Consider the following 24529-nt stretch of genomic DNA (forward strand, 5'->3'; position numbering starts at 1 on the left):
TTGCTGGAGAATGGAGAACCTATGGCCCTCTAGATGATCCTAGGCTATGAGTCCCATCATCCTTAGCTATTGACCTTGCTAGGTGAGAACTGATGGGAGCTCAAGTCTAACAACAACAAAAATTTGGCTGACAACCAGTGCACTGTGTGATTGTGTTCAGCAGGACATACTATTCATAGAATCATAGAATTACAGAGTTGGAAGGGACTATGAGGGTCATCTAGTCCAACCCTCTGCAACGGAGGAATCTTTCGCCCAATGTGGGGCTCGAACCCACGACCCTGAGATTAAGAATCTCATGCTCTATTGACTGAGCTTAAAAATGTTTGTGTGTTGGAACACCCTTAAAGAAAGCACCTATCTAGGGTTACCATATTTCAAGAAGTGAAATCCCCCCCCCAAAAATGAAGTTTTTAAGCTAGTCCTTAGGAAATCCCCCCCCCCCAAATCAACAGTTCCCATATGCATTTTCCCAGTCATTTTAACTGATTTTCAAAAAATTTCGCCCAAATGGCATTCTGGACGACAGCCCTAATTTACGTATGGCAGCTCTCATTTATACTAACACTCATGTAGTATGTAGTCTCAAGGACTTATGGAATAATAGGCTCTACAATAAAGATTATAGAGAAAGGCAGTCGTGGCTCATCCTTTGGAATTAGGCTAACAGCAATGCATGCACAAAAGCAGGCAATATCCCTATCACAGCAGCATACTCAAAATTTGGGTAATATGCACACATTTTAAAAAGTTGTGTGTGTATGTCTGGGTTCCCTGATTGATCAGGGTTCCTAGGTGCACACACAGGCGTTTAAAGACACCCATATATTATAGAGGCTTTCCTTCTTAAATGACAGAGCAAAGTTGGGGAGACCAGTGACTCTCTAGATGATGTTGAAGGAGCCCCCCTCCCACCATCCCTGACTATTGGCCAGCTGTCTGGAACTGATGGAAGTTGGAGTCTTAACAACATCTGGAAGGCCACTGGTTCCCCATCCCTGGGCTAGAGCCATGAAGGTCACAGTGAAGGCATGCAGTGGGTGAAAAGAGAGCTTCCAAGGATGTCCCTCAGACATGGAGCAAGCCTAGCTTTGCAACTGAAGTGAAGTCTAGGAAGAGAATGCTGGCTTAGTCATCTGTCTCTCATTGATTGTGCCAAGTGGCATGTTGCAGTCTTCATGAAGAGCCAGCCAGTCAGACCCAGGCATAGCCAGCTTGTGCTTCAGATCTGCAGAACTACACCAAACCATAAGCCTGAGATTGATCCTGGAGCAGAAACATTCATTCGGGCTCAATGCAGTGAGGAACTTACAGAGTGGCCCTACTGCTCTGAAATGTTGCATGTCTTCATCCTAAGTTACACGTACACAAACAAATGCAGAGGGGGGAAACACAGGCTGTTCACATTCACAGGTTCAGCCCACATTGAGACTTATAGATCCCACCACTGGAAATTTCCACAATTCCTGCCTTCCATATTACAAAAGGACTAGGGACAAAAGCCATATCCCTCTACCGAACAGCAGCTGTTCTTCGTGTTTTCAGCATGCCATATGTACAAGGCCTCAGTTAGATGTGGTATGCTGGCAGACAAAGCCATATTCCAGTTTGCAATATTCCTTTTTATTCCTATTTGTATCCTAATTTGCATGCATATACAGGCACTGAAATGAGCAAACTCAGTAAAGAAATTATGAAGAGGGGGAGGAGTAGTAACCAGATTTCAGAAGTTAGGAAGTAGAACATCTTGTCATTTTGCCCTGCAGGGTTGTTTTTGTACATAGAGATTTCTTTAGGCATAAGCTCTATACAACTTGGGGCCAGGATTTCTGAAGAAACACTTGCTTTTTGTATAGACCTGCTCATTTGCTAAGATCATTGGAGCAGGCTTTTTTTGGTGGTGCTCCTGCTAGTTGAGGCACAGGGTGTGACAACCCAATGGAGGGCCTTTTCTGTGTTGGCGCTTGGTTTAGGGAACTTCCTCTTCTCTAAAATGAGGTGGATGCCAACCGTGATGAGCTTTTGATGCTCGCTAAAGACCTTCCTGTTTATTCTGGCGTTTGCTGGCTACTCATTCTAAACTCAGAATAATATACATTGCTGGTTACGGAGGATGTAATTTGTCCGTGGTTTCTAACGTTTTAATATGTATCTGTTTCTACTGGAATGAAGAAATATCATGCCATCATTCTGATTTTATCTGTACGATGTGTTGTTAGCCAATCTAGGCTCCTTCCAAGAGGAAAGGCAGAATATAAGAATTGTTGTTGTTGTTTGTTGTCAGGCGACTTCCAACATATATAAAAACATAATATTATGTGAACCACTCAAATATTACTCAGTTGATGAGCAGTATATATAAACTATTAAAGTAAATAAAAGAATAAATATTTTTCAGCGAAGTTTGACTGTGGAAGGCCCAGCTCCAAGGTTGTGTAGGCCTGTGGGCAAAAGACAGCAGATTGGTCAAATATTCAGCCCATCAACCTGCCTCTCTGTTCTACAACCACCTATGAGAAGCTCTGAAGTAGGGCTGTCAAATTCTGTTTTCTTAAATGAGCGAAGGAGGTCGTGCTTCAGGGCTGGAGTTTGAGCCAGTCCTATTTAAACACCCTTTATGTTGTTGTTGAGCAGCAGCGGGAGATGCTTCCGTGTTTGTTTCGTTGCATCTTAGCTGAGTACCTTGTTTGAAAAATAACAACTTGTATCCCTTCACTTCTAGTGATGGAATCCCTCCATACAGACTCGGGAGCAAAAAGCAACTCCAGCGGGAAATGCATCGGAGCGTCAAGGCCAACGGTCAAGTTTCTCTACCTCACTTTCCAGTAAGTACTTGAGTTTGTTCAGGCGATAGAGAGAACCCTTCAAGACTTACTTGCCCTAAAAGTGTGCTAAGCAAAACTGGGAAGAGAGAAGCCCCTAGAAATGGCAGTCTACAAAAATGCAAACGCAACACGCTGGCTAATAACTGTTAGTAAATATATAATCTGTTAGTAAATATACAAATGATGTCATTCAAAATATACTAATAAGACACTTCAAAACAATATATATATATATATATATATATATATATATATATATATATATACACATATAAATACAACACACCTCACAAAATATACAAGTAACTGCAACTTGTTATATGTATCAGAGTCAAACAAAGATCACTTCATCCTCAGCTTCATTATCCAGTGAGCACTGACCCACTAGTATGATCTTCACTAGTACAGCGGTACCTCGGGTTACAGATGCTTCAGGTTACAGACTCCGCTAACCCAGAAATAGTACCTCGAGTTAAGAACTTTGCTTCAGGATGAGAACAGAAATCGTGTGGCAGTGGCACAGCAGCAGCGGGAGGCCCCATTAGCTAAAGTGGTACCTCAGGTTAAGGACGGACCTCCAGAACAAATTAAGTTCTTAACCAGTTCTGTATGTATATTTCATTGATAATTATTCGCTGATGAAGACTTTATTCCGAAACAGTTGAACTATTCCGGATGCACTGTCCTTTTGAGACTTCGGAGAGACGTCTTCCTTTGAGACTTTTGTGAGACGTCTTCCTTTGAGAGACGGTTTGGCGTTCCTTGCTATTCATTGGTTGTTTGAATCTTTGCTTGACTCTGATACATATAACAAGTTGCAGTTACTTGTATATTTTGTGAGATGTGTTGTACGATATATATATATTGTTGTGAAGTGGTTTGTTCATATATTTTGAATGACATCATACCGATTATATATTTACTAACAGTTATTAGCCAGCGTGTTGTGTTTGCATTTTTGTAGATTGCCACATTTTGCAACACAGGGGTTTGTGTTTCCTAGAAATGGCAGAGCAGCCTCACTGCCTGAATCCTATGAATGGTGTTTAACTTACCTGGGGCAACTGGACTCCTCTTCACTGGAGGCAGTAGCGATGGAGTTCCACACTTCTTCCAACCAGCATAGGGGGACATAGGAAACGGCCCTGTTTGTCCATCCAGCCTAGTTTTGTCTACTCTGATTGGCAGCAGCTCTTCAGGGTTTCAGGCCAACAGTCTTTCTTATCACCCGACTATCTGATACTTACTGTTTTTCTTTTTACACTTGAGATGGAGGTTGTTCTGCATGCAACACACATCCTCTTTCATGGGGGCTCTGTTTCCTCTCCAGCCTTTTTGCTCTTTGTGCTCTATGGACATAAAAACCTCTCAGAGGCAAGATAGGCTAGGTCATTAAGCTTCCTTGGTAGTGTGGCGGCGGCAGTAGGGATTGAAGCCAATCTCTGTTCATATCTGAGCTACTTTGTCCAGTCATGGCACTTTGATAAGGCTATGCAATCTCTAGATGAATTTAGCCTTGATGCCTTTTTGAGCCATTCCTTGTTGTTTGCTTCAGTATAGGAGAGAGATGGAATGCTGGTCCGTTGGGTGGTGTTTGGTTTGGCTTGGTTAGAATGCAAAGTAGCATCAGCCTAAAAGAAAAGAAGAGGAAGGAATGTACAAGATGGTGGAAGACAGATCCAAGCATTCCTGCATTCCTTCCTATTCCTTCCTTCCTTCCTTCCTTCCTTCCTTCCTTCCTTCCTTCCTTCCTTCCTTCCTTCCATAGCTAAACAAGATACACCAGCAGCTATCCAACATGTTTAGATAAGCTTCCTAAAAATGTTACTTCCAGAGTTTCATTCCTGGTGCACGAGAAATTCTTTCTAGGTTTAAACCTGAAAGTTTTCCGTCTGCCTCTTCTCCCTCAATGTTTCCTTTTTGCTGGCTACGAAAAACCCGTATCCATGGCACTCTGAGTACCATATGGTAAGGGCAGTGGGCAGTCCAAAAGGTTACATGGCTATTTCCTTCATATTCTGCCCTGTGAGCTTCTAGAGTAGGTATGGGCAAGCCTGTGGCCAGGGGCGGACTTTGATAATAAGATGCCCTGAGAGGACAAAATTGGGCGCCCCTCCTAAATATTCCTTATTTTCACAAGTATTGAGTAGCTACCCTTATAAGTATAGGATGATGATGATTTCATTTGTGTCCCATCTCTGCGCCCTGTGGGGGGGGACCACCCGCACCACCCTCAATCCAGTAGTAAACCCAGACAGAAACGTTGGGTGCTGAAGTCCTATAATGTCCGAAGTGTCACTGTTATAGATGCACCTGCCAAACAGTAGGCCTCTGAATCCCAAGTGAGGAGGGTGGTCTTGCACTCAGGTCCTGCTTTTGCAGTCTTCTTATGTTGTCACATATGTTCTTTCTTGTTTCCATTTTCCTGTATGACTCCTTTTCCAATTTGACATACTTTCCCCTGCCCCGTGTTCTCTTTTCACACTGGGCTCCATGTTCCCAACCACCATTGGAAAGATGAATTCTGGGTAGAACTCCCCCTCCTCTTCCTTCTCCCAAACACTGCCCCCCCCCCTTTTTTGAGGACAATGAATATGGACTTGCCTTCTGGTACTGTTTGTACCATGTTGATTAGCTCTGAAGAACTGATATGAAGTGTCTGCCCTCCTACCCATTTTAAACCACATGAATGGATGGCTAGGAGGGAAATGGGAGGGGGAGACCCTTCTTAAATCTCTCCCCTAACTTCCACAGCTGCTTCCCCCCTCCCTTTCTTTCTTTCTTTCTTTAAAAAAAATCATGCTTTGCCTTTTCTGGTCTGCTCCAGGACGTCAAAGTAAGAGAAACGCACCAGGAGAAATCCTGTGTTCATTGAAGTCACTGGGAGTTCTGCTATTTGTTTGAGCAGAGCCAGGATTTCTACCACCACTTACAACTTCTTGGCAGGAAATAGACACCCCAGCTTCTGCAAAGGAAAGAGGATATTTGTACCAAATATGTGCCTTCAGAAATAATAAATAAATAAATAAACCGGTGTTTTTCCTGCCTCTTGGTTTTCAAGGAAAGCAGCTAATCTGGTTCTATATATTTTGGAAGGTTGACTTGCCCTCTCCTTTAAAGTACAGAAGATTTGAGGGAGATGCTGGTGTGATTCTTCCAGTGAGGCATTTCTCTGCAAAACTGTTTACACAGACAAGTGCTAACCTATCTTGTCTCATGATTTGTGTAACCAAATTCCTCTTCTTATGTAGTAGAGAAAACATTAGTAGATAGGTAGGTAGGTAGGCAGATAGATAATTTGAGATGTACAGAGATGTTTTGTGTATGTGTGCCCCCTCTTTATTTATTTATTATATTTCCCTATCCCTTCCATAAAGAAAGTTCTATAGCCTCCGCTTGTAAATTAGATTATTTTGTCCTGGGGCGTGCAAATCGACTTTCTCTGTAAGGCAGTGCTTTGATCAGGGAACTGAATAGAGCCAGCTTGTGTAAGAGTGACAATTTCCAGCAGAGTGGCCTTTTTCTACCCTCACATCATTTCTGAAGCTAAGTGGTAGCAGGAGAGAGAGAGAGAGAGAGAGAGAGAGAGAGAGAGAGAGAGGCCCCTCCTCATCTCATGGGTAGTATGTGAAAGAGTTGGCAGTTCAGCTTTCTGCTTTAAAAAATAAAAATAAAATAAAATGTGTGTTTGTGTGCCTGCAGAATTTAAGGGTAAAGGCAAAAAGAAATGGAGGGGAGTACTTGTGGGGAGATGAGATGAAAACAGCGATTGTGGGTGGGTGGGGGTCTTTCCTAGCTTCTTTTGGCAGAGATTCTCTCGCCTGCTTTTTTATATTCTACACTTGATTTGGAGATGTTCCCTTTTCCCTTGATAGATCTGCTTGAGGCAGCCACGCTCAGCAGTGTATCACTGCTTGCCTGCAGCAGCTTCCTTCATTTTCTGTACAAAGAGATGGAGGGCATGGAGAGGGGGGGGGGGAGTGAGAGAGAAAGAGAGAGAGAGAGGGAGATCTAGGACACTGTTGAGACAACACTACCTCAAAGGTGCCCAGTGTGTAGCCAGGAAATAAATTACCAGCACTTCTCTGATCTGCAACCGTTTGACTTCTCTTTCTCCCCCCCCCCCAGTTCCCTTCCCTTTCTCCCCCCCAAACATCTTATTATATATTTTTTTTAATTTCCAACTCCTTTCTGTTTATACTCCACTTTTATTCCTTGAGTTAAAGTCTCTCCCTCCCACCTCAGAGTTTTTCATTTGATGTTTGACAACAGTCTTTGAAGATTTTCTACTTCAGAGTAGTTACTGATGGGCTGGTTGTACTACAGAGAGAACAAGCAGGGTTCCTCGGAGTGCGACCAACTGCTCCTGCCGAAGGCAAGCGCTATTGGGGAGAATGTCACTCCATGAGGCCGCAGCAACAGCTCATAAAAATCCAGAGCAGACCATGCCTGGTTGCGGACTTCTTTTCATCCAAACATGGAGACGCAACCAGCTGAACGGGGCCAGGAATGCCGCATGGGCTGAGCTGCCTCGGCTTCCGCCGCCTGCTAAACATGGCTCGCTGTTTTTGTCCCCGCTCTGTGTAGCGAACCCACCGCCTTCCTAAGGAAATGACCCCCGTGGAACCGGCCACCTTCGCAGCCGAGCTCATCTCTCGGCTGGAGAAGCTCAAGCGGGAGCAAGAGACCATGGACTGCTTGGAAGAGAGGCTGCAGCAAATCACAGAGGTAGGTGGATTAACCCTTTCAGGGGCGGACGCCTGCTGGGCGGCAGCCTCCCTTGGCTAGGAGGGTGGAGAGAGGGAGGGAGGGAGGGAAGGAAGGAGGGGTTATCAGAGGCGGGGGGTTCGAAGTGGGATGTTAAGAGATGGCAAGACCACGGGGGCTTCGTTCCTCTTCTATACTTAGGGGCAAGCTGTCGATTCTCTCATGCCTTTAAAACCCCAAAATGCGAATGATTCCCCCTCCCCCTCTGCCTTCCCGTTTTTTTTTCACTATGTGCCTCTTGGTATTTAAAAGACAATAACAGACCCGACTCCCCCCACCCTACCCCCCCTTGTAGGTCTGTCCTCTTCAGGCTGTTAATGCAGAAATGCATAATGTCTGGAGCAGTTTATCAACAGCCCTTATTCAGCCCTGCAGATGGATTGATTGATTGATTGATTGCCCTCCGTGTTTTGCCCTTGAAGGATGAAGAGAAGGAGGGATCTGACGTACCTGTGGGCGCACAGCCTGGCCGAGAGGTTGGGGCCAATCAGCACCCGCAGCACCCCCTTGCTCTCTTGCCCTCCGGCAGCTACGAGGATGACCCTCAGGCAATCCTAGACGACCACCTCTCCCGAGTGCTGAAGACCCCGGGGTGCCAGTCGCCTGGCATGGGCCGGCACAGCCCTCGCGCACGCTCTCCGGACCGCCTCCCTGGGGGCAAGTTGCTTCTTGCGCCGGGCACAGCCTCGATCCCCACAGCCTGCGCCCTCGTCGGCAAAGGATTTATCACAAAGCAGACCACCAACCACGTTCACCACCACTACATCCACCACCACACCATTCCCAAGACAAAAGAGCAGATAGAAGCGGAAGCTGCCCAGCGAGTCCAGTGTTTATGTGCCGCCGGGGGCAGTGACTATTATTGCTACTCAAAGTGCAAGGGGCACTCCAAGGGGGTGGACCTCCCTATGGCTCAGCTAGAGCCGTTTGGGTAAGTTTCCTCTGGTGGTTGAGCATGGGGAGGGCAGGTATCCAAAACTTGGCTATAGTGCTGTGACTCACACCATGCTCTGTAAACGATGGGTAGCTGTTTGTAGTTTATGAAATCGCAAAGAGCTGGGGATTACGGGGGAGAGGAGGAGAGCTGTGGTGCTGTGTGTCTCTGGCATAAGCTAGCAGAACGACAAACAAGCAGCAATCTTAAGTGCTCTTCTCCTTTCTCTCTCACTGAAGCCTCAGCCGAACCGGGACACTACCCAAAAGGAACTGTAAGCTACCAGATGGCATCATCCTGCCAGGTGGGGAAGGAGGAGGGCTCTCCATACCGCCAGGAATCCAGCTACCTGGAGGGGAGGCGGACCGCTCTCAGAATGTCTGGCAGTGGATGCTGGAGAGTGAAAGACAATCTAAGCACAAACCCCATAGGTAAATATAAGCTGTCTGCAACACTCTTGCTCCCGGTAAATATTTATCTATTACACAGCTGTCTATTTTTACAATCACTAAAAACAAATGGAGCTCTTTTGCTCCTACGGTTTAATATGAAAGCTGTTCTGCGGAACCAGAAAAACCACAAAAATGTCATGTTTTTGGCAAGAGCCCCTTTTCATGTTATGACAGACTTTTTCTTTTCTTTCTTTCTTTTTTTTTGGGGGGGGGAGAGTGAGTGCACAGAACAGAAGCTGCTATTAAACTCATATTTTCCAGCTTTTATAACCTTGTTCCTTCCCTCTCCCCTGTCTTTTTCTCTGCAGCACACAAAGCACAAAGAAGGCCTACAATTCGGAGTCCACCAGGGGCATGCCTGGCGAGCGCCCGGCCCGTCACCACCTCTGGGGGAGCAGCAGCCACCCGCGTGGCGCACAACCCGCCCACCCGTTCGTCCAGGATCCCGCCATGCCCCCGCTGACGCCGCCTAACACTCTGGCCCAGCTGGAGGAAGCTTGCCGCAGGCTAGCGGAAGTGTCCAAGCCACAAAAACAACGGTAAGCTTCCTACAGGTTGGGTGCTGGGGTGCCTCTTTACTGCCCTTACTGTAACATAGGTGCAAAACATGTAAACATTATCTTCAGAAGTGGAATGTTTTCACATCCTTATCAGCTAGCTGATGGTTTGTGGCAAGAAAATAAAGCCAATTGGGCTATGTTCTTGCAGGCTTGTGTCTGGTGGTCAGTCCTGAGAATGAAAGATGGACGTGATGCCAGTTCATGTGGTTCATTTAGCCATCTTGGAGGGGTGACTTGGGGCTGAAGCACAGTGGCCACCTCTTTGCCCCCTCCCCGACCTTAACTCCTTTGTCATTAGGAAGGCTCTTTCCAGTCCAGTTTGAGTTTCACAAAACCTTTTTTTTTTTAAGATGGAGAAGAAACAAAACTTTTTAATAGCTGTAAAAAAAAAAACCCCAAAAAACCAATAAGCTTGATTTGTAAATCGCCTTGCAAGTTAATGCCATTTTAGTTTGGCTGTCTTCATCCTAGTGGAAGTTTATGGCACTCCAGGTGATGTGAAGGTCTGGTGGTGCAAAACCGCACAAGGCCCAGCCATTAAACGGAACATTGCCTTAGAAATTATAATCTCCTGTTCTTGTCATAAGCAATTGGAATATTGAACTCTGCCCTTGTTTGTTTTTCTTAAACGTCTTGTGGAAGTGAATCCGGTTACTTGGCCAAAGAGCCTTGCTGTCTTTCACTGGAAAACACAGGCATACTTTTAACTGTCTGCCCTGGATATTAGATATACTGGTGGGATTATGACACCCTTAATCGTTCTTCCCTTTCTCTGCTCCCCCTCCCCGCTTTCCAACCTTTAGATGTTCAGCTTCGAGTCAGCCCAGGGATCGCAACCACTTGACTTCTGTACCAGGAGGAAACAGTCCTTTCTGCAATGCAAGCGTAGCGGCGGAAGAGTGAGTGTTGCCATATGCAACATCTAGCTTTGGATATCATTCATTACCTTTCGAAACTTGTGTTTTATCAGTGGGGTGGTGCTTTGAAAATGTAATCTTTCCGTGACAACTAAAGCTTGGTCTTTCCTCTTTTGATGGGGTGAAAAAAAGAACAAAACATTATTATTATTTTTCAAATCTTGTCTTCTGATTTATTTATTTTTTAAGCTTGCATTCCTGTAAAGTGGACAAAGATTGGATTAGTCTAATTACAGGATAGTTCTTTTTAACGAGAAATCTGCTACAGTCTAAATAATTAAAGTTTTCTTTCTTACGCTCTTCATCTTAAGCAATGAGCAATGTTTGAAGTCCAGGCTAAGCCACCTGACTGTAGCCTTTCATTTTTAATTGGTTGACCTTAAGTCCACCAGCTGTCTGTGCGAGTAGCTTTTTTTTCCCTCTTCCTGAAGCCACTCTACAAAGACTTGGAACAAATTAGGAAGAGTAAATTACTGTGGAGTAACACTTTGTGACCTTTTGACATGCCAAGTCAATGTTGCCTCAGAAGTTGCCTGCATGGCATTCCAAGCGGGTTGCTATTCTGCTGAGTAACTGAGTTGTTTTGTTATTCCTTAAGAGGATTGCTCTTCCTCAGGAGTCCCAAGGTGTGAGGAGAGGTTGGCTGTCTGCTGTTCCTGCCATTGGCTCCACAACATCAAGGCTCCAGAAATCTGCTTGACTGTAACTGCATCACAGAATCTGGTGCAACATGCAGATCTCTTACCTGGACGCAGCAGTTTTTAATATGCATGTGTTGGTGCACGTAATAAGCAGCTAATTCACATCAGTGTAGAAGAAAGTATGGTGTTTGCCTTGACACGGAAGTGAATTGGAAACATCTGCTCATGCGAAGCTTTGGATTTATTTTATTTATTTAGTAAGAGATTACTATACTATCCTTCACACACACACACACACACACATATCACAGGGCAACTTACAAAATATAAGACAATATAAAAAATAATAAGCAAAAAGATTTTAAAAATGCCCATGTATAACTTAATTGACAGCATCATAAAACGGCTTAACCATTCCACCTCTAAAAGCTTGACAGAAAGAGTGAGTTCTTATCTGCTGTCTAAAACAATATAAAGTTGGGAGGTCATTCCACAGATGTGGAGCCACCACCAAAAAGGCTCTTCTGGGGCCTGTGGGTGTAAAATAGACAAGATTGTATTTCACATGGTTGTAGAGGCTTGGAAATCAAGTTAGTTGATTTCCAGAGGGATAACCATGTTAGCCTGTTGCATTAAAAACAAGGAGATCATTGATAAAATGCAACAAATTGGTAAAATGCGGTTCAAAACACACAGATGAAGGCTTAAAAATCTAACCACTGCTGAAAGAAAGTCCAGAAATTCAGCATGGAAAAATACAGAAGCTTTACAGGCAACTTACATTAAGACATTCAGCAATCCATGAGGAATAACACTGCAGTTTCTTAGTTGGTTCTGACTGAGTTTAATTCTTCATCCACAATACATCAAAGACTACCTTTCCCCATATGATTTGGCCCCTTGTTGTTGTGCCCCCTTCATAAGATGTCCGGAGGGCACCATTGCATATCTTTAGGTGCCAGGCAAAAAAAATTTTTTTTCCTCTACAGGCAGGCCTTTGGTCTTTAACTATCTGTTGCCTTTTAGAAGTGGGCAAGATGTTTTTAATGTATTTCTCTCTCTTTTTGGCTCTAATGTATCTATGTGGGGTTCATTGCCTGCATGTTTGGTTGTAAATTGCTTTGGGTTGCCTTGGGCTTGATAAAACTGCCAAATTTAAATAGCAACAACAACAACTCCTTCTGAGAAGGTTACAGAGTGCTGGGAACCATAGTGGAAAGCTTCCTCAAGGGCTATCTTTTCTCAGAATTCACCTGTATACAGTTTAGTTCCTAAGAAGTCTTACACAGTCCTGAGAGCTCAATAATTCAGCTAAGCTCTCCAAAGGAACAAACACTCTAGTTGTCTATGGCAAAGGGAACCTGGCTGAGAAGTGGCTAGAAAGCACCTCAGCCAGACTCCATCCATGTAGTTGAACTGAACCATTGCATACATGGGGAGGGCTAAAGTTCCAGTGCTCAACTTCCCCCCATTCTATTGGTGTTTGGAAATGGACAGCAGTGTTGTTGTTGCTTTTAGGCTGATAAAGGAACACTTGACCTGCCTAAGCTCATGCAACACATTAACAACAAATTAGAGGTGGTAATGAGACTAACATCGTGCTGCAAGGAGCGTTGCCCTGTGGACTAAATTGACTCGAGCCTATAAAGCAGGGATGAGACACCTGTGGGCCTCCGGATATTTCTGGACCACATTTCTCATTATCCCTGCCCATTGGCCATGATGGTTGCAGCAGATGGGTATCGGTGTATGGAGGATGACAGACAATATCAGAAGGTGGGGTGGGGCAACCTCTGGTTGCCTCTGTTGTTGCTGCATATTGGAACAGAGGGGGGGGGGGGGTTGGCAAGGCGCAAAAGCACTGGTGTGAGCACCAGGTTAGTTCCACTGGTGCGTTTGCACTACACCAACCTTACTTCTGCCTTGCTCCCTCTCCATCGCTGTATGCAACGGCTACATGGGCAACAGCAGGTTAGGCGAGTGCCAGCCCCCCCCCCCCCCCCGCGCTGCCATCCACTATTGGCCACAGGTTCTACAACCCCAACTGTAAATCTTTAGGCCACAAAATATGTTCAGTGGCTAGTTTGAGATTTTTACATGGGTTTCAGGTTGGCAGTTAAGCTTGTGCATTTCCGGGTTCAAAACTCCATACAAAGTATTCTGGTCTTGCCCCTTGGCTTAAATGCTCTGTGTTTAAATGCAAACCCCATTCGGGCATGGAGCCTTTCAGAGTTTGGTGTACTAACAGATATCAAGGTTATGCATTTATTTTACTATCCAGTTGCTATAGGTGGTTAGCTGACTATATATGCTCCTCATGAAGTTGTGCTCTCTGACTATGGCATAAATGCTTTCTAAACAATGTCTATTTCTTTCCTCCCTTCTTTTATGTTTCAGTCACAAAGAACCAAAGAAACTCCCTGTTGCTCACTCTTCCCAGCCTAGTGAGTTGGTTGTCACTTATTTTTTCTGTGGAGAGGAAATTCCCTATAGGAGGATGTTAAAGGCCCAGAGCCTGACACTTGGGCACTTTAAAGAGCAGCTGAGCAAGAAGGGAAATTATAGGTAAGCATATTTGTGGTTTCTTTCTTCTTCTTCTTCTTCCCTTGTGTTTGCAGAGACCGTGTGCCAAAATAACCAAAGAGATATTTCTAAGCATCCTCCCACAAGGAAAGGCTTTTGCTGCACCCTTTTGATGGTTGGCTGCAACTTTGTTCACTAGTCTGTCTGCGTTTCTGCTGTCCTCTTTGTATTTACCCACCAAACCAATAGTAGTTAAGAGGTGGATTGGTTGCTCCAGCAACCAGACTAGGCCTCACCGGGTGGATAGACTATATAACGATGTTGCTAGCGCAGTTTCCTTTCACAAGTGGATGAGCCACAGTCTTGCGTAATAGGTATTCATTCATTCTGAGTTCATTCCCTGGCTATTGCTGCTGCTTTAGAAGTGCTTCTTGTTTTGTTTTTAACAAGTAATTTGATTTCCCTGCAATCGATTGCTCTGTAGCTAATTATTCCCACTTTGCAGTTTGCAAAATGTAAATAATCAGCTTCAGAGTAATCAGCTGCTGAGGGGTAGTAATGTTTATTGCGCATGTAAGTGCTTCCTACAAGATCACAGCTATGTGTCTCTATTTGCAAGGGAGGTGATAGCGTCTGAAGTGTGTTCTTCCTTTGGTTAGTTGATTCTGGGGTTTGTTTTGCACAAGGCTGTGTAAGCAACTAAACCTTAAATCAAAGTCCTGCTTGCCCATGGAAACAGACTAAAATGATAAACCCCTTATTTGTGAAAAGAAATAAGTCACTTTGATTTATTGTACTTGCTACACTATTTGCTGAAGGTATCGGGCACAAAGTGTGTGAGGAGAGGTGTAGGTTTCACAGAAGGTACTGCAAACTAGATGCTATGAAATCAATATTGTAGTATTGAGTGAAGATTTCAGATCCTGAGCTATACATATCCATCTCCTGGACAGTACATAGGATCAATCGGACATGCAGTTCACGTTTTCTCTGTTGCCACTTTCTGTGTAAATACCTAATGTGTGAATGTGCCTTAAGCTGATATTCCTGCATTGCAAGGGATTGGACTAGATGACCCTTGGGATACCTCTATAGTTCTATTGTATGATTCTATGTGCATTTGGAATTTGTGTTGCCAAATGTCCCTTAGTCAGGCAAACCCAATGCTCACGTTATACCCACTTCTCACATTAGCCAAGGTATGAATGTCTGTATGAGCATCAGTGAAGGGGCTTATGACCCAGATTGGAAGCTGTGGATTCATTCTACCGCAGGACCATATAATTACCCTCATAACTATTGTTTTCCTCCCTGCCCTTTGTTACTCTTAACCTCCTGATCCTCTGTGTCTTCTCCACACACAATTGCCCTGGTGCACCTGAGTTTTTGCCAAAAGCTCGCAACGTGCCATTGGTTCCTCTGGGAAGCTTACTGCTTTAAAGCAGGAGTAGGGGATCTTGTGCCACTCCAGACATTGTTGGACCCTCACCAACCATCAGCCCCAGCCAGCAAGCCCAATGGTCAGGGGTAATAGGGGTGGAGTCCAGCAGCATTTGGAGAGCCACCCCTGCCTTGATGTGTTTTCTGTGTTATGAAGACACGCCCTGCCTATGTATTAAGGTCCTCATTGGAGGCTGTCCTTCTGCCACCAGACGAGAGGCAGGAAGCAATCCAGGATAAGGCCCTTTTGCTGTTATGCTGCACTGCCTGAGGAATGTGTGTTCTAGGGAGGCTGCCTGGCAACCAACTCAGTCTTTATCCTTTTGCCCTGCTTTTTTCTTTTTATTCCTCCAGGATTTTAGCACATTGTAGCTTTACTCTGATGTTTTTTATCTGGCTTCTATAGCCATTTGTTGGTTATCACTCTGGGTTGTGTTTTTTTGAAATCACTCTGAATCGCTTTGAATCTGGTGCCCATACCAGATGGAAAGCAGAATATAAATGTGTGAAATTACAGCATATAAAGTCCATCCCTACGGGGCAGCACATATGCTACCAAAGTGGTGTGTTTGCTGATGGGAATGCGAACTAAAACTCTCCAAGGGGCAACCAGCATGTGGCAGGCAGCATCCATGTGGTTTGAGCTGCCAGTGCTTTTCTTCCTTGGTTCCTCAGCCTGAAAATGACAGGTTTCCCTGTATGGACAGCTGTTGTGCAAATGTATGCATAGCTCAATTGGTTTGAGCGTGGTGCTGATAATGCCAAGGTTGCAGGTTCAGTCCCCATAAGGGACAGCTGCATATTCTTGCATTGGCAGGGGATTGGACCAGATGATCCTCAGGGTCCCTTCCAACCAGTGGCAGAGCTTCATGCTCCGGCACCGGGGGGGTGGAGAGCAGGCGGGGCGGTGTTGGCGTGTGTCCCCAGGGCGTGGCACGCCACCCACAGGCAGGAGGGGCAGCCACGATGGCACCCCTCCAGGATCGTGTTGCTGGGGGTGGTACACTCCCCCCGCACTCCTCTTCCTCCGCCAGTGCTTCCAACTCTACAATTCTATGAAGTGGTGGCTGAACACACCAAGGAGAAGTAATTGTGCATTTTGGGTTCCTGGTAGCATTGGGAATCACAGGTGGAGAGAATGCTGCTTCACTCAGGCCCTGCTTGTGGGCTTCCTACAGGCATCTGGTTGGCTACCGTGAGAGCAGAATGATGGCCTGGATCAGGGGTTGTCAACCTGGTCCCTACTGCCCACTAGTGGGCATTTCAGGATTCTAGGTGGGCGGTAGGGGGTTCTATGGCACAAGCTGAATCCTCCTTCCATCGAGCACTGGTGGGCGGTAAGGAAATTTTAACATCAAGAAAGATGCATTGGTGGGCGGCAGGTATAAAAAGGTTGACTACCCCTGGCCTAGATGGTACATTGAGCTGATCAAGCAGAGCTCTCATGTTTGGTGGTAAACTGGATTGTAGACCTCAATGAACATAGGCCCTTTTTTCACTGTGATGTCTATTCCACTGGTGCTAGTTTTACGGAATGGATCCACGCTCCCCACCACCAAACTGAGTGTAGGCTTTTTGTAAATTGCCTTAATATATTTTTACGATGAGCATAGAGGAAAGCATAGGACCTGCATCTCTTGTACATAGCAAACATAGGCCCAGAAACCCAGTGTGTTAGTGGATGTTGGCTCAAGGGCTGCTGGTAGCTAAACGGGGCTTCTCTCCCCCCCCCCAATCCAGGGTTTGAAATTAGCAGGGCACCAGGCGCATTTTGCACCTAAAGATTCTCCATTTGTAAGCACCTCAGAAAGTCTGGGTGCCATATTTCGCGCCTGCCTGACACTCAAGGATTACTGAAATGTATGTGCTTTGAAGCTTCGAAGTATATGTTAAGGGTAGAAAATGTGTTAAGGAGTGGGTGGCTTGGTTCGGGGGTGGCTCGGGTGCCGGATAAACGACCCCCATGGGCTGCTTGTGGCCCATGGGCCTTAGGTTGCCCACCCCTGCTATAGGATCATGCTGTAACTGTGGTTAGAGCATTTTAAAGTGACAGATAACAATGGGGTTTTTATTTCTTGTGCAATGTGTACAAAAGGAGCTCAGGCCAAAGACCAGAGGGGAGATGGATGGATGGATAGATAGATAGATAGATAGATAGATAGATAGATGAGGGGAATCTTGTACAGATCCAAGGTGAAACTAATTACCTGAATGTGTTACTCCCTCAGGGAATCATTTTGATCCATGCTTTGATTATTATTATTTGGGGGGGGGGTTGCAGGGAGGGGAGGACGAAGAGTGAAGCTGCAGGTGACCTTCAAGGAACAGGGCCATATATACTGCCCAGAGTTGCAGGGATTGCTGAGGGGAAGGATTGGCTTGGTTGCTCTGGTCACATCTGGCATTGATTTTGTTCCAAGGCACACTTAATAAGCATGTCTTTGAAGCCTGTGCCTTTCATTTTTAACACACAAAGGCATGCATAAATGGTTGACACTCAAAATTCTTTATTGAACGAGTCAGTTTGCAACATAGGTACCTTGGGTTTCTGCTGGGGTACTCTTCAGCTGAGGCGGCGTGAACTCAGGGGTGGGTATGTGCTTTTGTTTATTGTTTTTAGGAAAAATATTAGGAGGTGATTTAATAGTTTTGGAGTTTCTCTCTCAACACACACACACGCACAGACACACAATATCAGAGGCATGCCCTTACCACTTATAAACACACAGTCCCTCTCTCTCTGTGTATATGTGTGTGTGTGTGTGTGTGTAGTGTTGGGTAACATGGCAGTAGTTCAGAAAAAGAGCAGTAACTCCAAGCCTTGTAGACTGTATGGGTGCCAGATGTAGAAAAAGCGGGGAGGGGGGACGACGACATGCAGCAGAAGAGGGGGAGAGAAAGAAAGCAAACCGTGCCACATTTTTTTTAAAAGTGTTTCAATGGAGAGCACCCCCCTCCACAAGCAAATAAGGACCTCCTGATGTGTTTTAAGAGGTTGTGTGTGGGGGGGGGAGAGAGATATTAGTTTGCATTCTCCCCCACCAACCCCCCCCCTTTTGCACTTCTCTGTGAGAAATAAGGTTGTAGTTATGGAAAAGGTCAGAGTGTGGAGCTCCCCCCTCCTTTTTTCTTTCTTTCTTTCAAGAAAATAAAAATGTGGCGTTCAAACAAAGAATTTTGTCAACGCTGCCAGAGTTTTAAGATCAAGGGGGAAGTTATTGCTACAGCTGTTTATCCTCTTGGAAAGGAGGAGATAAAACGGAGTGAAAGTCCTTTTGTGCCTCATTCAAAGCCCCCCCCCCCAACTCCTCATTTTTCCTCTCTGGCCTGCTAGCTTGAGGGATTCTAGAAGGAAGTTTCATTGTATTTTGGTTTTGGATCAGCAAAAGGAAGGCTGGGCGGTGGGAGAATTTTGGCCTCTAGTAAATGGATTTTGTTACATCCATGGGTTCATCTGAAAGTGACCAAAAAGAAAAAAGAAAAAAGCGCTATGACTGAACAGTTTTCCTTTTCTAACTTGATTAAGAGAGCCATCTTGTTACCTCCCTAATCAAAGTCAGATAAATAAAACCTCTTGTCAGATAAACCAGTCTCTTGTTGGTATGTTCAGAGGTCTTAAATATCAAAGCAAAAACCGGGTGCTCTAGTAGATTCCTAGCCAAAGAAACTTGCTTTATAAGAGGAAATTCATAGTTGAGGGGATACTTTTTAAAAAATAAAATATTTTTTAAAATGTGACTAAGCTGCCTTTCCTTTGAATATACTTGTTGTTGTTGTTCAGTCGTTCAACAACAACAAGTATATTCAAAGGAAAGGCAGCTTAGTCACATTTTAAAAAATATTTTATTTTTAAAAATGTGACTAAGCTGCCTTTCCTTTGAATATACTTAGTTACTTTAAAACTTGGGTGGTGCTTGGTTGGTGTTTTCCCCTTAAGGCTGATCTGATAAGAATATTTCCTTGCTGGTGACTGCATGGCAAGAGAGAGTTCCTTGGAAGAGGGCAAGAGATCAGCCTGGGTGCAAGGAGGGTTGTGTGTGTGTGTGTGTGTGTGTGTGGTAGTAGACAAGCAGGCTCCCGAAATGCTAACCCACTGAATGGAAGGCCTTCATTTTGTGCATATGCAATTAAGCAGCCTGAGAAGGAAGAATGCTGGAAGGGGGGGGGGATAAAAGGAACCTTTAATCAAGAAGCTGAACGGTCTAATTCAGGATAATAGAGGGGTCCTTACTATTTGACACAAGAGGGGAAGGGGCGCTATTTTTTTATTTATTTTTTGTCTGCATGAGCACTGGCTTCGAGATCTAACGATCCCAAGCCTGAAGAAAGGGAAAGCGAGACACTCCTGCTTGACCTTTCTGTGTCAAATATTGCAATCTAAGCCAAGATTGCTCATTACGCAGGGGGCCACTCGGAAATATCTAAGCAGAGATGTAGCAATCTCTGTCCTTTTTTTTTTTAAAAAAAAAAAAAAGCGATGTTCTGTTTTTGGATGTTCTTCTTTGGAATGTGTCAGCAGTTTGGAGCTTTTACTAAAAAAAAGAAAAAAGAAAAAACAAATGAAATATTCCCAGTTTTACAATGTGCAACTTTTCTCTCTTCCTTTCTTCTTCAAAATCCACTTTAGTCTCAAAATTGTAGGAGCGGTGCTCTATAAGGTTTAGTCATATGGCTAAATTGGAAATAATGGGTTTTGTTTTGGATTTTAATTTCCTTAAATCAGATGCTTGGCCAGGGAGAAACTTTGCCTTCCTGCTGCCAATATCTGTAAGTGGTTTAAAGAACTGTCCCAAAGGTGCATCCTCTTTCAAAAAAAAATATATTAAGTGGTACATTCAATTTGCTTTTTTTGTCCTTTTGTTTTTCCAAGAGCTTTCCTCTTAAGTTGCATTTATATGTCCAGAATGTGATATGTCCAGTCTAAATCGTGTAGATCTTTGAGCTATGGAAACTTAGCTTGGTTTGGGGGGCAGTTCTCATGGAGACTGCTTTGTCAAAATATATGTGGTTGAGCAAAATCAGTGGTGCTGGTCTCGCAAATGATAAAAGACAAGATTGTGGGTGTTGATATAAACTGAGGGGGTAAGCCAGACATTTCCTGATATTTGAGAACCATGGTGCTGCAATCACCTCGTTGTGGTCAGAATTGAACTTGCGCTTCCAGTAAAGCAGATTTACCTCCCATTTCAGGGCTTCAGTCCACTGACTCCTCTTTCCCATCTGCTTGTACACAAAGATTTATAGAGCACTTAATCACATTACGCACAAGTTGTGCCCACGATTTACAAGAGGGTTACGTTCTGGGGATCACACCTAAAGCCGTAATTATGTATAGTCAAAACGCTTTGGGTACAATGGCAGGTGGGATTTCCAAAGTCTTTTTTTCCTGGATGGGACACCCACCCCCTTTCTGCCCCCTTTTTAATTTTTTAAACATTTCTGCCAAGTGCGTAAAGCTGAATGCACGCACACAAGTGAAATGCACATAAGTTCGCAGGTTTTCTGTACATAAAATTAACACAATAAAACACAGCAGAAATCCCAAAGCCTGTTTCTTATCCACAGATAAATAAAACTTTTAAAAGCAAAGGTATATAACTAAATAATGCATTCTGTGAGGGATTGCTGAAATAATAATAATAATAATAATAATAATAATAATAATAATAATAATACCAATATAGCAAGGGTTCTGGTAATGCAGTGTCATTTTAAAGTGGCCTATTGCAAAACTTTGACACAGAGAATGACAGTAGGGTTTTTCAAAAAGTCTGCTTGAAATAGTCCCAGCGACTTCTGTAAAGACACAAACTCCTTCCAGTCCAGCATCTGTATATCTTATGACAGGAACATAAAGCAGAATTCTGAGTTGCGATAATTTCTCTGTCAGCACATCTCCCTCAAAACAGCTTGGGCTCAATTGCAATGTTGAGGTCCAGTCTGAAGTCTCTCTCTCTCTCTCTCTCTCTCTCTCTCTCTCTCTCTCTCTCTCTGTGTGTGTGTGTGTGTGTGTCTCCCCTCCTGTCCCTAAACCAGAGGCAGGCAACTAGACTCCAGTTCCCATCAGCCCCAGCCAATAGTCAGAGATTATGGCAGTTGTACCCCAACAATATCTGGAGGGTCACAAGCTCCCATTTCCTACCCCCAAACCATAGATAAAAGTTACGTTCTGCAAGCTAAGCCAAATCTGCATACCAATGGGGCCTGTCACAATCCTCCTCTCTTAGATGTAGCATAACTTGCCATGTGGGTCTCCACCACCACATTTCAAGACATGCACCACTTCAGCAACAGTCAGCAGCATGAAATGGGACTATGGAGTTTCACACGGTGATGATGGAAATCCATGTGTCCTTAGATGACAACCAGGGCAAGGTTCACTTGCCATGCCCAGGCTGTTTTTCAGTAGCATCTCTTTTGCAACCGTAATGTGTGCCTTTAGGGTGAATCATATGGGTAACTTAAGGTGGTGCATGAGAGTTAACAACATTATAAGATGCACCAAGGCTTTTGGGGAAGTGTGCGTTGAGGATCATATTGATGTAGTCAGGAAAGAAGCAGTTGGGTAGTGCCAGCCTGTGGCAAATGGATCACAATTTGATCACAAGATGAGCTAATGGCCACTTTCCTTAGATGCCTTTATAAAAGGGGCTGGGGTGTGTGGAATTCACAGAGTGAGGGTTGATCAATGGTGGTAGCCAAATTCAGAGGCAGTGTGCTGTTGAATATTAGTTGCTCGGGCCAGTTGGGTGTTCTGTTGATCTCCTGCCTTGCAAGAGGATGCTGGAAGCAATTGGGAGGCAGCAGATTATGGCTGCTGAACTTCATCTTTGGTTTGATCCAGCAGGTTGCTTTCAATCTGTTTGTGGAACCTGGTTGGCCACTGTGAGAACAGGATGCTGGACTTAGATGGGCCATCGGCCTGATCCAGCAGGGTTTTCTAACGTTATGTTCGGTGTTCTTTGTCCCAATTCTGCCATGGCTACCCATGGAAACATAACAGTTTGGTGTTTGGGCAAGGGGTGTTGGGCTCCTATGACATTCTGGATATGGAATGCTGGGTGGATGCTTGCTACAGACACTTTCAAAAACAGCAATTCCAAAATGCTCTTCATTTATTTTGCATCTGTCAATCTTTTTGATTCCAGGTATTACTTCAAGAAGGCAAGCAAAGAGTTTGACTGCGGTGCAGTTTTTGAAGAAATCTGGAACGACGACACTGTTCTGCCAATGTACGAAGGAAGAGTCCTTGGGAAAGTGGAGAGGATTGACTGATAGATTGACTGGCTGGCATTGTCTGTGTGAGTCTGTTTTAAGGAGACATAAGCTAAAAGACGCTGGCTTTTGGACAAAACCACCAAACAAAGCTTTTGAAGGAAGGTTGGAACCAATGAAGAAAAAGCAACACAGACAAACCAAGGTCTATGAAGACTTTGCCAAATCAGCCTTACATTTTTTTTTTTTTAAAGGTGTCTGTTGAGCTGGGTGCAAGGATGTTAACAACCCCGAACTATTTATTGAAAACATGACCACTCTGGGTTATTGAAGATGCAGACCACGTTTTGAAAGACTTCCATATATAATATATGGCTTCCTGGGGATCCTAAACCTTATGGACTAAGAGAAACTGTGTATAGCTTACCTTACAGTAATCCTTATTGATATTTATTGAACAGTCTGGTTTTTTCCCTTAAGTCCAGTTTATGGACATGCTGCTTTAAACAATGGAGAGAAGAGAAGATGTGATATGGAAAAAAGGGGTGGTTTTATATTTTATTATTTACTTGGTTTCCACTATCTAAATCATTAGAATTGTGTCTTTTATTAAGAAGAAAAGAAAATTGAATTCATTTCTGCCACCTTAGAAAACAAGCTGGAATCATGTTCTGTCCAGCATGATTCCTCCAGGTGTTTTTTTCTTGGAGGAAAAGGGGAGGAAGAGGGAACATTGTCTTACACATTTACTCTTCTAAAAATTGGTAGATTTTGAATCAATGCTGCTCTGTTTGTTAGGTCTGGTTCAGATGTACAATACTCTGTTGCCTATCAGTGGTTAGGAGATCAGAATCACCCCATAGATTGTTACATTCTTCATCCTGCTCCCTTTCCCCATGAATCCTCTTTTGGGTATAACCACGGTAAAGGTAAAGGACCCCTGGACGGTGAAGTCTCCAGTCAAAGGCAACTATGGGGTGTGGCGCTCATCTGCAGACAGCTTTCCGAGTCATGTGGCCAGCATGACTAAACTGCTTCTGGCGCAGTGAAACACTGACGGAAACCAGAGCGCACAGAAATGCTGTTTACCTTCCCGCCGCAGTGGTACCTATTTATCTACTTGCGCTGGTATGCTTTCGAACTTCTAGGTTGGCAGAAGCTGGGGCAGAGCAACGGGAGCTCATCCCGTTGCGGGGATTTGAACCGCCGACCTTCTGATCGGCAAGCCCAAGAGGCTCAGTGGTTTAGACCACAGCGCCACCCACGTAACCACAGTGCAGGGTTATATCTGCCCTGTTGGTAATGCTAGCTGTGGTTATGTTTAGCAAAGTTTGCTCAAGCCTGCTTCCAATCATGGTTGCAAAGTTTGGTTTGAAGCCCACCATGTCTACCATTAATGATGGTCCAAAGGAATGCTGCACCTTGGTGAGCTTGGGGAATATTCACTGCAGGAGAGGACGAAGAATGAATACACAAGCCCATAGGTGTTCGTGATCCCCTAACCATTGAGAATGTTGGCTCTGCACCAGACCTAGCAGTGTTCTCATGGGATAAATATAACAGCTACAGGGGATAATAACAATATATGGGTCTTGTCAGTCAGTTTCTGTGGTAAGAATATACAGTTGCCTGTATTTTTGTAGCATTGCAGTATGCAATGCATTGCATTGCTTCCAGTGTCTTCAGCAAAGCATCCTATAGCAAGTCCCCAAGTGCAGAATTATGAAGTTAATGCAGACCCAAATGGTTCATATAGTCCAGTTTTATGAAAAGCGGTACATGAAACCATCCAGTTCACATAAACACCAGTTTAGCCAGATCATACACAAAACAGTCTCCAGCTGTTTTTGGACTACAGTTCCCATCATCCCTGACCACAGCTCCTGCTAGCTAGGGATGATGGGAGTTGTAGTCCAAAAACAGCTGGAGACCTAAGTTTCGGAAACCCTGAATAGAATGTTTTTCAACAAAATCAGTGATGCTTTTTTATTTATTTATTTGAAAAAAATGTAGTCACATTTTTGGTAGTGGTACTTTTCTGTATGGTAAACTATATTTAATAGGCCAAACCGTCAAAACGTATGGCGCCCCATCCCATCCCATTACAGCAAATGGAAGCTATGATCTGGTGCCCTGTTCAATCCTGTGTGGCTTGCTTCCAACTTTCTAGATGATGAAATTACGGCTCCCCATAATAAAAGATTCCACTGAGCTACATAAGGGCAACAGAGTCTCTCGCTTTGGGTGTGTCGTCG

At 44.4% G+C, this 24529-nt stretch overlaps 1 protein-coding gene across 2 annotated transcripts in view; it reads left to right on the top strand.

Moving 5' to 3' along the window:
• Window positions 1-23208, top strand: part of AXIN2 (axin 2) — a 44488-nt gene extending 21280 nt beyond the window's left edge. For both annotated transcript variants that reach the window (XM_033138893.1, XM_033138894.1), the window contains exons 4-11: window positions 2723-2825; window positions 7413-7553; window positions 8015-8523; window positions 8766-8957; window positions 9287-9517; window positions 10342-10437; window positions 13494-13661; window positions 22208-23208. In XM_033138893.1, coding sequence (XP_032994784.1) covers window positions 2723-2825; window positions 7413-7553; window positions 8015-8523; window positions 8766-8957; window positions 9287-9517; window positions 10342-10437; window positions 13494-13661; window positions 22208-22334 — 1567 coding nt within the window. In that variant the 3' untranslated portion in view covers window positions 22335-23208. The remainder of the gene's footprint in view (window positions 1-2722; window positions 2826-7412; window positions 7554-8014; window positions 8524-8765; window positions 8958-9286; window positions 9518-10341; window positions 10438-13493; window positions 13662-22207) is intronic.
• Window positions 23209-24529: the final 1321 nt, after the last annotated feature.

Source organism: Lacerta agilis, chromosome 2, assembly GCF_009819535.1.
Source record: "Lacerta agilis isolate rLacAgi1 chromosome 2, rLacAgi1.pri, whole genome shotgun sequence".
Lineage (NCBI taxonomy): Eukaryota > Metazoa > Chordata > Lepidosauria > Squamata > Lacertidae > Lacerta > Lacerta agilis.